This window comes from Chlorocebus sabaeus, chromosome 14 (genome assembly GCF_047675955.1).
Source record: "Chlorocebus sabaeus isolate Y175 chromosome 14, mChlSab1.0.hap1, whole genome shotgun sequence".
Taxonomy (NCBI): Eukaryota; Metazoa; Chordata; class Mammalia; order Primates; family Cercopithecidae; genus Chlorocebus; species Chlorocebus sabaeus.
Window position 1 is genome coordinate 70,873,516 of NC_132917.1, and position 12,127 is coordinate 70,885,642.

Consider the following 12,127-nt stretch of genomic DNA (forward strand, 5'->3'; position numbering starts at 1 on the left):
ATATTCTATAAATGAATACATGATACAGAGTCTATCATGTAGCGATTTACTTTTTACTTCTGTGAATTACAACGTGGTACGGTAGGAAATGAGGAAGCTTAAAAAGCACAATTTTCTCACTAAACCAGACACAGCAGCCTATTAGGGTTTCTCCACCAGAAGATGGCAGGCAGTCAAGGGGGACAGAGTTCCACCGGCGACAGGCCAGCTGATTTCCCCTAAGAGATGCCAAGGGCAGCTGACCGCCCCTCCTGGCCCGTGAAGCTGCTCCCTGCGGGCCGAGAACTGCCCGGAGGAGCCAGAGGAGGCCCTCAGGAGCCACAGCTCTCCCTGACCTGGCCTGTATTTGCACCCCTAGGGATCCCATTCCCTTTCCCGACGCAGTGCAAGGAAAGGGAGCGGAATGGGGGTTGAAAGGCAATAAAAAACTTGTAAAGCCGTAACTGCTAGTTCTCCCAGTAGCCTATGTCCCTGCAAACAACCGCCACAAGAAGTAAACTGGGTGGGTAGTAAGAGGTGAAGGCTCCCTCCTCAGGGATGCCGGGACCGCCTGGGGGGCTTGTCTCTGTTTAGTTCCCAATTCCTCCCGGATCCGTACATTCACACGAGCGCAGGGCAACAAACTGAGCGTGTGTTCGTGTGTGCCCGTGTGACTCGCCATCGCGTGGCAGATGTTCGGTTGAACACTACAGTAATTTATGTAACAGGCTTATGAGCGCAGGTCCCTGAGCCCACAGCTTCGCGGGGGTCTGGTCGGCGTGCGTCACAATCTACGCGGCCAAGAGCAATGCGCACGCGCAATATAACGCGGGGCTGCCAGCAACTTCCGGGCGCTAAGGGGCAGGCAGGGCAGTGACGTGTCCTAAGAGTCCGACGGACCTAGATACCCCTCTTTGGTTCCTCCTCTTGGGATTAGTGTCCATCTCTGGAAGCAGGATCCAGGAGGCAGGGAGGGGCCGCTGCGGACCGCAGTCGCGCGACCCGGAGGAGACGCCAGCCTGAGGAACTCAGCGATCCATAACTCCTACCGGCGCCCCGCCCCGCCCATGCGCACGCGCACTGGGCGGTAGCTGGCTGCGCGGGAGCTTTCGGGACACGGGGCGGTGCCCAGCCAGCTGGAGGGAGGGAGGCGTCAGGCCGGGAGGGAAGCAAACGGCGGGACCAGCGGCGACGGTAGCAGCAGCATGGCCACGATCTATGGGGGTATAGAGGGGTGAGTACGGCCCGGCTGAGGGAGCCTGGGCCCGAGGGTGGGGCGGAAGGCCTTGGCCAGGCTGGCAAGCTGGTGGCCTTGAGCCACGGCGTCCGGGCACTTTGGTCGGCGGGACCTTGCGGAGAAGAGGTGTGTGCACGCGCAGGGGCGCCCTGCAGCGCGCGGCCGGTTGCCTTACGGGGACTCTGTGTGTGCAATAGCCACACCCCGGGTGGGGGATCCTTTGTGTTTCTTGGCGGAACCACGCCCCTTTCTCCCACGAAACACCCACTCAGCTGTCTTCAGCTGGGGAAGCAGCGCCTTTTTCCTATTCCTGACCTCGGACAGAGTTTTGCAGAACAGGTGTCAGGTGTGAAATTGCTGAGCGGGGGCAGGGTGGGGAGTGGGAGTGGGGGTGGGGAAAAGCGGGACAGAGATATTGGTTGGAGGTTATCCGGGAGCTGGAGCAGCTGTGAGCCAGAGTGCTAGGTTGTCCTGATGTCTGAAAACCACTCCATCCCTGTTGGCCTGCCATGCTGCTTTCACTAGATTGCATTTTTCTGCTCAGAAGCTTGTTTACTGAACTTTTTGTAATAGTTCTGCCCCTGAGTATGACTATGGACAAGATACTTACCCTCTCTGGGCTACATATGTGCAAAGTGAGGATAGGGATAAATAAGATCGCTACATCCCTGTCAGTGGCAACGTTCTGTGAATCTGAGTGTGTCAAATCAGGCAATAATGGGGGTGGCTGTCCTCTCAGCCAGAGCACTGTACTTTCGAATCTGTGATTGTTTTCACTTTTCTGGCAGCCACACCCCACTGCTGATTCACAGACTCCACAGTCTTTTCCCATGAATTATTAGGAATGATCTTTCCCATCCTGGATCTGTAGCACTTAAAAACAAAACAAAACAAAACAAAAAAACAGTATAGAAGTCTGCATTCATCCTTGTTAGAGTCATCTGTAAGATATGACCCGTTTCTTCCAGTTCGTCAAGACATTCTTTTGGATATTGAATCTGCCAACTCATGTATTAACTACACCCTTGAAATTTCATGTCCTCTTTGAGTTTGATGAGCGGTCTTCAGTGTCCTCTTCTTCCATTCCTAAAAGTAATGATCAATAAAGAAACATATATCCCACCACCACAGATCTCCCTGTGAACTATCGTGACGCCCAGTAATCAACATTTGAAAGTTTACTTGCTTAAGTATGTATGAACTCACCCTGTCAGCATTTCTCGCAAAGGTGTCTTAAAGACACCTGGATCTGGCCGGGCGCGGTGGCTCAAGCCTGTAATCCCAGCACTTTGGGAGGCCGAGACGGGCGGATCGCGAGGTCAGGAGATCGAGACCATCCTGGCTAACACGGTGAAACCCCGTCTCTACTGAAAAATACGAAAAACTAGCTGGGCGAGGTGGCGGGCGCCTGTAGTCCCAGCTACTTGGGAGGCTGAGGCAGGAGAATGGCGTGAACCCGGGAGGCGGAGCTTGCAGTGAGCTGAGATCTGGCCACTGCACTTCAGCCTGGGCGACAGAGCGAGACTCCGTCTCAAAAAAAAAAAAAAGAAAAAAAAAAAAAGACACCTGGATCTTGAAAGGCAGTCTTTAGCTATTGTGAAGGAAGCAGAGAGATGTGCCATTTTTCTTAGGAGTGTTTGCTGAGCATTGCCCGTGCCAGCTCCTGTGCTAGTGCTGAGAGGGTAAGTGATCAGGAGCTTGACCCAGTGGAACTTGAAGTCTAGTAAGAGGTGGACACAAAGCCTCTGAACACACTCTTCATACAGAGGAGTCCTTAATAACTTTAGAGGCACTGTGAAGGTTTGACTAATGGAGACTTAACTAATTCGTGGGGGTGGGCCACACCTCAGAAAAAGTTTCAAGGACTAGGTGAAGTATAAGTAGAGTTTTGCAGGATAAGGAGGACATCCCTAAGGGAAGAGGAGTGAGAATTATGTTTCAGTTAAAGAGCACGCAAACACTGAACCATAGAGGCGGGTTTGGGAGTGGTGATTGAGTTTGTTGAAACTGTGTCTTCCATCACACTGGGCTCTGCCAGTGTGGACAGCCAAGCTTAGTTCTCTCTGTGGGTTTTTTCTGAGCAAGACCAAGTGCCCTCTTGTGTTCTGTAGGGGAGGCACACGGTCCAAGGTCCTTTTAGTCTCGGAGGATGGGAAGATCCTGGCAGAAGCAGATGGACTGAGCACAAACCACTGGGTAAAAACCATACTGAGGGGATCAGAGGGCTTGGTTCTGATTTTATTCTCTGTAATTCCTGTTGAGGTGGTGGCTGGGGCTCATAGAGCAGCCTGTAGGGGCAACGTAGCTTCTGTAAGCCTTTGTAACTCCTTCTTCCCTTGATTGGGGCCAGCTGATCGGGACAGACAAGTGTGTGGAGAGGATCAATGAGATGGTGAACAGGGCCAAACGGAAAGCAGGGGTGGATCCTCTGGTACCGCTGCGAAGCTTGGTGAGTCTGGGGTGGAGCTGGGGAATTCAGCCATCAGTGACACTGAGACAGCTAGCAAGTTTGAACTAGATGAGTTTGTAGAGGGAAGGACCTCCAAGACTTAGTCCCTGGTGTCGAAACCGTCATAATCTCACCCAGTCTCATGGCTTCAGTTGCCACCTACAAACTACAAGTGTGTTGGAAGAGCACAGGGCTTTGGAGAGCTGCCAAGACCTTGGTTTGAATCCCAGCTTTGCTGCTCAGTATCTGAGTAACCATGTGTAGGTTACTTACCTTCTCTAAGCCTCAGTTTCCTCATTTGGAAAATGTGGATAGTAGCTACCTCAGAGTTGTTGGGAAGGTAAAATGACATGATACATTGCAAAGCGGTTAGTATAGAGCCTGACCCGTAAGCACTCATTAAATGTTAGCTATTATTACTCCTGCTTCAAATCTTTCTCCCAAGTTGCAGTAGCTCCAGCCACTCCCTGGACATGCATGTGGGATGTTCTGCAGCCATGGGCAAACCCCATGTGTTCCAAACCAAACTTACCTCTCCATCACCCCTCACCTTGCCCCGCTGTCTGCTCTTTCTGTTAAGAGCACTACCGCCCTCCCAAGCTCCAAAGCTGGCATTGTAGAATCCATCTTTCTTCTGTCCATCCCCAGTCCAGGTTGTTCTTATAACCACAGCCTTCCGAGGGTTCATTGTGTGGGGTGAAAGGAGGACGGGCTGGGTGAGCAGGGAATGGCCAGATGGGGAGAACAGGAATCAGGCATCAGGACGGGGAGGGGGTTGAGAAAAGAGCTGGGGCTGGGGCTCTGCACACTCGCTCACCTCCCACGTGGCCTAGGGCCTATCTCTGAGCGGTGGGGATCAGGAGGACGCGGGGAGGATCCTGATCGAGGAGCTGAGGGACCGATTTCCCTACCTGAGTGAAAGCTACTTCATCACCACCGATGCCGCCGGCTCCATCGCCACAGCTACACCGGATGGTGAGGAAGTGGAGGGAGGGGGGAGAGTGAGAACTGGTTTTTTTGGGAAAGCCCCCTAGATACAGCTGACAAAACTTGTTCTGCACATATCCAGAAGGCAGCCTCTCTTATATTCCCCTCGACTCCTTCAGTAGTTTAAGTCTTTGCCAGAGCAAGGACCAGGCAGCAGGAGGGAGGGCAAGAAAGGTCTCTTGATGGGAATCAAGGAGTGGAGTCAAACATAACTCCCCTGCAGATGAGGGAACCCCTGGGGGCGGTGTGGTGAGGAAGGCAGACTGTGGAAGCTGTCAGTGCTGAGGAGGAAGTGGGTTGGCCCTGTGATAGTGTAAAGAGTGTTGGTGTCATGGGATTGGTGTTTGAATCCCAGTTCCTGTTTTGCCTGCTATACCATGTTGATGAAGTTCCAAAACTCTCTTGAGTTTCTGTTTCCTCATCTATAAAATAGAGGTCGTTGTATTCATAAGATGGTTTAGGATATGAGTGAATATCACTGAGAACAGGTCTAGCACAATCTCAGTAAAGCAAGTAGAGTCACTGGAAAACCGGCTGGGCAAGAAGCCGCATTCCCTCTAAGAGGTGCAGGCTTGCATTTCTCTTTGTCCCCCTAGACAAGGGCATTATGGGATTGGAGTTTTTCTGAGATCCAGGCCCTCACCCTCAGGCAGGAAACTAGCTGGGCCCTGTTTTCTCCTCTACAGGACTGGGTGGTGATCGCTTGCCTGGGGCTGGTTTCTGTCCTGTCTTTCCACAGCAGCAAGCTGTTGCTGTGTGCTAGACCTTGGCCGCACCGAGCCTCCTGTTCCCTTTCCCCAGGTGGAGTTGTGCTCATAGCTGGAACAGGCTCCAACTGCAGGCTTATCAACCCTGATGGCTCTGAGAGTGGCTGCGGTGGCTGGGGCCATATGATGGGTGATGAGGGTTCAGGTGAGCTCACTGACTGGCCCAGCTCCTGGTCCTGGATCTGCCCCTTCCTTCATTCCCTGTCTTTCTCTCCCTACCCTTGGCTCACTGAGCCCTTGGGGCTTCCTGGGGACAACTCCTGAACCGGCCATTCCATGTGCAGGATCATGACTGAGATCATAGAGGTGCAAAGGCTGGACTAGCTGCTGACCCTGCTCTCCAGCAGTGACTTGCACCCAGGACTCAGATTCATCCCCTCAGCACAGGGGCCTGCCTGTGTTGACTTGCTGTCCTAAGGGAGGAGTTGAAACTGAGGGTAAGGCCATAGATGCCAGGAGATGGCATACCAGTCTGCTAGGGGAAAGGGTGTAGAAGCCCTTCCCACCATCACCGCTCTCCAAGTAGCATGTGTATATTTTCACAGGGGCCCTTGAGGTCCAGTTCATGGCAGTGACTCCAGTGGTATTTGTGACAACAGACTGACCTTGTCTTATCCTTGGGTAGCAGCTGGTGTGACACAGCCTCACCTATTCTGTCTTCCCCCTCCAACTTTCTCTTATCTTGGTCAGTCAGGTACCATTTGATTAGAGACCTCCCCACCGCCCTCTCCCACCCACTGCCACCCCTGGCTGGGAATCAGGAAACCTAATTTGTATAAAACTCAAGCAGATCACTAACCTGTCTGGATCTGAGTTTCCTTCCTCATGAGCTCAGGGTGACTGCTCCCATCTTCTTAGCCCTTTCTGCTCCCTGCAGCTTACTGGATCGCACACCAAGCAGTGAAAATAGTGTTTGACTCCATCGACAACCTAGAGGCGGCTCCTCATGATATCGGCTCCGTCAAACAGGCCATGTTCAACTATTTCCAGGTACTCCTCCTGCTCCCAGGAAGCATGCACACCTGGGGTAGGGCAGTGAAACTCTCCAAGTAAGAGTGGATGCAGAGGAGGGCCTGGGCGGGTGGGCAGGAAATAGGATGAACTGTGGGTGTGAGTTGCAGGGTGAAGTCGTAGGTGAGGACGGTGCATTCTAGGAGGTGCATTCTAGGACAGGGTGGTGCATTCTAGGAGGTGCATTCTAGGACAGGGTGGTGCATTCTAGGAGGTGCATTCTAGGACAGGGTGGTGCATTCTAGGAGGTGCATTCTAGGACAGGGTGGTGCATTCTAGGAGGTGCATTCTAGGACAGGGTGGTGCATTCTAGGAGGTGCATTCTAGGACAGGGTGGTGCATTCTAGGAGGTGCATTCTAGGACAGGGTGGTGCATTCTAGGAGGGTGTCAGTCATGAGGAAGGGGTGGTTTGGGGACAACTGATTAGGCAGACTTCATTATTGGGCAGCTAGAATCTGCTGGGAAGTGAAAGCAGATGGCATTCTAGGCTAGAATGAAAAGTTCAGGGTGAGGTCGGAGGGCAGAGATAGCAGGTAGAGTATGAACGCATGCACTGGGCTGTGAGCTGCTTCTGGCCTGGAAGGGTCAAGAGAGCCCCTGAAGAGGTGGACAGGGAGAGTTCTGGGGGAGATGCATCTTCTTCCCCAGGGCACTGGGGATTGACTCCTCCTTGTTTGTGCCGTGTTCTTTTGTGGTAAGTTAGGAAACACCTGCCTTTAGCAGAACCAGAAGTAAAAGGCGGGAGAGAAGGTGAAAGGGAGAGGACAAGGTTGTTGAGTTTATTTGATAGTTACCTGTGAGGCCCAGTTAGTCTTCCTCTCCAGCCATTTAGGTGGGCTGGGGCTGGGGCTGGGACCAGGACCAAGGAAGGAAAATAGAGATGCTGGGAAGTAGGGCCTGGATTATCAGGGCTGAGGGATTGATGATGAAAGAGGAGCCCCAGCTAGGCCAAGGTGAGGAATAGGAGGGGACCAGGCAGAGAAATCACTTGATGAGCAGTTGTCATAGGAAGTGCAGTTAGTAACTGTTAAGCTATCCCAACTCAGTCAAGTGGTTCCAAACTCTACTGATAGGTCTGCTGCTCCCTCTTCTATCCTTTAGTCATTCTTACAGGGTTGTTACAAAGATCAAATGAGATAGTATATAACATACTTACTACATTGCTGTAGGTGCTCAAGTTTTACCACCCACCCCCTCAGACATTTACTTAAAATGTATTCTGGGCCAGGCACGGTGGCTCATGCCTGTAATCCCAGCACTTTGGGAGGCCGAGGCGGGCCGATCACAAGGTCAGGAGATCGAGACCATCCTGGCTAACTCGGTGAAACCCTGTCTCTACTAAAAATACAAAAAATTAGCCAGGCGTGGTGGCAGGCGCCTGTAGTCCCAGCTACTCAGGAGGCTGAGGCAGGAGAATGGCGTGAACCCGGAAGGCGGAGCTTGCAGTGAGCCGAGATCGTGCCACTGCACTTCAGCCTGGGCGACAGAGCGAGACTCCGTCTCAAAAAAAAAAAAAAAAAAAAAAAAATGTATTCTGGGGGACGGGTATGGTGGCTCACACCTGTAATCCCAGCACTTTGAGAGGCCAAGGTGGGCGGATCACTTGAGGTCAGGTGTTCAAGATCAGCCTGGCCAACATGGTGAAACCCCATCTGTACTAAAAATACAAAAATTAGCTGGATATGGTGGCGGGCACCTGTAATCTCAGCTACTCAGGAGACTGAGGCAGCGAATTGTTTGAACCTGGGAGGCGGAGGTTGCAGTGAGCTGAGATTCGCACCACTGTACTCCAGCTTGGGCAACAGAGGGAGACTGTCTCAAAAAAAAAAAAAAAAGGATTCTGGGGAACCGTTGGTTCCTCAGGACCTTAGAGGTGTCAAAGATGTGTAAGTTTGTTGGGATTGGAAGGACCTGCCTTCTGTGGTCAAATAAGTTTTGGGAGAAACACATTGATTTCTTGATTGCAGGACTTCTCAGAGCCTTTAATTTGCTAATGTGCATTGTGACTCCCCAAGGGAGAGTTACAATATGCAGTATTCCTTAGATTCCTTTGACCAAAGAAATCTTTTCAAGAGCATCCCAACCCAGCTACTCAGGAGGCTGACGTGGGAGGATTGCTTAAGGCCAGCCTAGGTAACAGCAAGACCTTGTCTCTAAAAAGGAAAAAAAAAAAATTACAAAAAGAAGAACAGCTCAAGAAACTATAGGAAACACTTTGGTGAACACAATTCTGTTCTCTGTGCTGCCTTCAAACTAATCTATAAGAAATAATGAAGTCCATGTTAGAGAAAACAAATAACCTTTCTCAAATGAGAAATCTCAAATCCTTGTACTTTGGAGTTAAAAAAAAATTATTCTAGCTTTTCCAACAGTAGAGACATTAGGAAGGCCAACTTTGGTGGACAGATTGGGATTTTCTTTTGCTTCTGATGACTCTCTTGTGCCCTCTCTCCTCTCAGGTGCCAGATCGGCTAGGAATACTCACTCACCTGTATAGGGACTTTGATAAATGCAGGTTTGCTGGGTTTTGCCGGAAAATTGCAGAAGGTACTGGAGGTGGGGTGGGTTTTATGTGGCTTTGTTCTTCAAAGATCCCCAATTGGGAGATTGAATGGGGTTCAGACAGGACTGGACAACAATTTTCCTCTCACCGAGTGACCTCAGTTCTCTGCTACCACTGGCCTTGGTGGTGGTGGGCCTTGGGGTGGAGGCAGAAGGGCAGGTGGGTTGTGTTGACAGTTTTGTATTACCTGTGTTTTTCTCTTTAATAGCTGTCATGGCTTGTGTAGGCTGTATGCCTGTTTCTGAGGAATTCATGAAGCAGTTGTCCTTTGGACAAATCTATAACTTTTTTTTCCTGCCAATTATACTCAAAGAACTAGGGTATTATAGAGAGGTTAGGCATATTTTGTTGGGTATCAGGAGATGCTGAACAGAGGGCTTGTATATCTGTGCATTGCTCTTTCTCCACTGTAAGGTCCATCCTGCCTTAATTTGGGTTCCTGCAGCCTCAGGGCATTCTAGGGCTCTCTTCGATCCTGCTGGACTGAGTCCCCTCTAGAAAAGAGCCAGGAACAGGCTAACCAACAACAGATTGTTAGAAGTGGGCGGAGGGCACTGACAGGAGTCCCATCCAGCTGTTCATCTAGGGTCCTGGGTCCCCAGAGCTGTTTGTCAGTGGAGACTTGCTTCTCCACCTGCCACGAGGCAGGCATCCATCCTGCAGTAGAGTCCTGCTAGCTCAGGGTGCTCCCATGGTGGCTGCCTTGCAACAGAGAGAGAATAGCCCAGGAATGGCAGCTCCTTCATTTCTCACCAGTTCCGTTCTTCCATCCTCCCTACCCCAGGTGCTCAGCAGGGAGACCCCCTTTCCCGCTATATCTTCAGGAAGGCTGGGGAGATGCTGGGCAGACACATCGTAGCAGTGTTGCCCGAGATTGACCCGGTAAGTTGAGGTGGGAGTGAAGGTGGGGAGCTGCTGGGCGAGGGGTGGTCCTTTCCCACTGGGGATGGGACTATCCCATCAAACCCTGTGTAAATTGGATACTATTTTAAATGAACTTAGGGTCTGAGAAACATTCTGCAGAATGTCTGTAACAAAAAAGTTCTTTGGTCAAATGCCCACCTCTGTAATTGACCTGTAATCTGTATTTATATATAGTGTATTGGTTTAATGTATGTGTGTGTGTGCTGTCCCCTTTCTTTTTTTTTAATTTTTATTTTATTGTTTATTTTTTTGAGACACAGTCTCACTCTTGTCAGCCAGGCTGGAGTGCAGTAGCGCGATCTTGGCTCACTGCAGCCTCCGCCTCCCACTCCACCTCCCAGGTTCAAGTGTTTCTCGTGCCTCAGCCTCCCCAGTAGCTGGGATTACAGGCGCGCATCACAACGCCCAGCTAATTTTTGTATTTTTAGTAGAGACAGGGTTTTGCCATGTTGGCTAGGTAGGTCTTGAACTCCTGACCGCAAGTGATCCACCCACCTTGGCCTCCCAAAGTGCCAGGATTACAGGCATGAGCCACTGTGCCCAGCCTGTCCCCTTTTTTTCAGTTCATTTCAGTTCAGTCATGTTTCTGTTAATTTCCCTCACTTCTCTCTTTCCTTCCTCTCTATTGTTGCTCAGCGCTTTTTCCTTCCTCTTCTCTCCTTGGCCTTTCTGAGTCTCTCCTATTTTCCTCCTTTTTTTTTTTCCTTTCCTGAGTCTATCTACTGTTTCTTGGCTTGAGGGTGAGTCACCGGGATAGGGTGGGTTGCTCATAGGAAACTCCCCGCTTCGGCGCTGGAGAGGCTAGGTTGGCCCCTGTATCCATTTTCTGCTCTCCACCCAGGTCTTGTTCCAGGGCGAGATTGGACTCCCCATCCTGTGCGTGGGCTCCGTGTGGAAGAGCTGGGAGCTGATGAAGGAAGGTGAGCCTGCAGGGAGGCTGGAAGGGCAAGGGCAGGGGATGGAGCTGGAAAGGAGGTGGCCCAGGAAAGCTGCTTGCCCCAGAGAGAACCTGCTTCCCTGGACCCTGAAGCCTAGACAGGCCACTGATGCTCCCATCTAAGGCCCTCAACCTCACTCTGCCATTGAGCCCTTTAATGACATCCCATCCACCTTCCTTGAACTCTTGAAAATATATTGTGTTCCAAATGATTTATTGAATCATAGCCACTTTTTAAAAGTTAAAGACAGATCAAACTTAAAATTGGAGCACTGACTGGCATATGATAACCTGTGGGGATATCCCTAGTCAACATAATTCTAGCCGGAAGAAAAGAGGCCTGGCTGCTTAGCCCTGGCAGCCTTATGCCAGGCAGTTGGATGGTTTCCACTGGACATTCTGAAGTAGCTCAAGAACTCCCATTGCTACCATGGAGTTCCTGGCATTGGGTCCTTTGGAGCTGAGAGGAGGACAGGCCCCCTGTGCTGCTGGCTCCAGTACCCACGATTTTTCAGGCTCCAATACCCAAGTACCCAGTGCACCCTGTGTGCTGGGGACTTGGCATGTAGGCCCCTCCAGCACCTCTATAGGAGTACCTCAGGGTCTGGGCGTCCGTGTCTCTCTTCCTTCCTGGCCCCCGTACAGGTTGCTGGTCTCCTCTTATCTCTGTCCTTGTGTTCTTCCCTCCAGGTTTTCTTTTGGCGCTGACCCAGGGCAGAGAGATCCAGGCTCAGAACTTCTTCTCCAGCTTCACCCTGATGAAGCTGAGGCACTCCTCCGCTCTGGGAGGGGCCAGCCTAGGGGCCAGGCACATCGGGCACCTCTTCCCCATGGACTATAGCGCCAATGCCGTTGCCTTCTATTCCTACACCTTCTCCTAGGGGGCTGGTCCCTACTCCACCCACTCCAAGCTCAGTGGACACTGGGTCTGGAAGGAAGGAGTCTTTTGCTTCCTTTCTCCTTTTTACGAAAACAAACATAGAAGAAAATAAACGCACTTTATCCACTCCCCAATTGGACTGCATTATCAAACACACGTGCTGTGTACATCCTCAGTGCACCTGCCAGCAGATATCCCGGAGCCTAAGGAGTGGATTTAGTCCAGGATTTAAAGCCCCGCCCCCAGGTGCTCGGCCAGTGATCTGCATCCACTCAGCATGCACTTGGGCAGATAATTTATCTGCGTGCTACCCTTCCCCCCATATTACCACACATATGCACTATGTGGCTCCCAGTTAATTTATGACCTCTTTTCTCCTGTCGTGTCAAGTG

General features: G+C 51.2%; 1 protein-coding gene across 1 annotated transcript; it reads left to right on the top strand.

Annotated features, from left to right (window-relative positions):
- The first annotated feature begins 1,052 nt into the window (after nucleotides 1-1,052).
- Nucleotides 1,053-11,869, top strand: NAGK (N-acetylglucosamine kinase). The gene is made up of 10 exons (XM_007970291.3): nucleotides 1,053-1,213; nucleotides 3,328-3,412; nucleotides 3,567-3,665; nucleotides 4,499-4,640; nucleotides 5,454-5,564; nucleotides 6,297-6,409; nucleotides 8,891-8,978; nucleotides 9,779-9,876; nucleotides 10,760-10,838; nucleotides 11,546-11,869. The coding sequence occupies exons 1-10, from the start codon at nucleotides 1,185-1,187 to the stop codon at nucleotides 11,734-11,736; spliced, it is 1,035 nt and encodes a 344-aa protein (XP_007968482.2). The 5' UTR covers nucleotides 1,053-1,184; the 3' UTR covers nucleotides 11,737-11,869.
- Nucleotides 11,870-12,127: the final 258 nt, after the last annotated feature.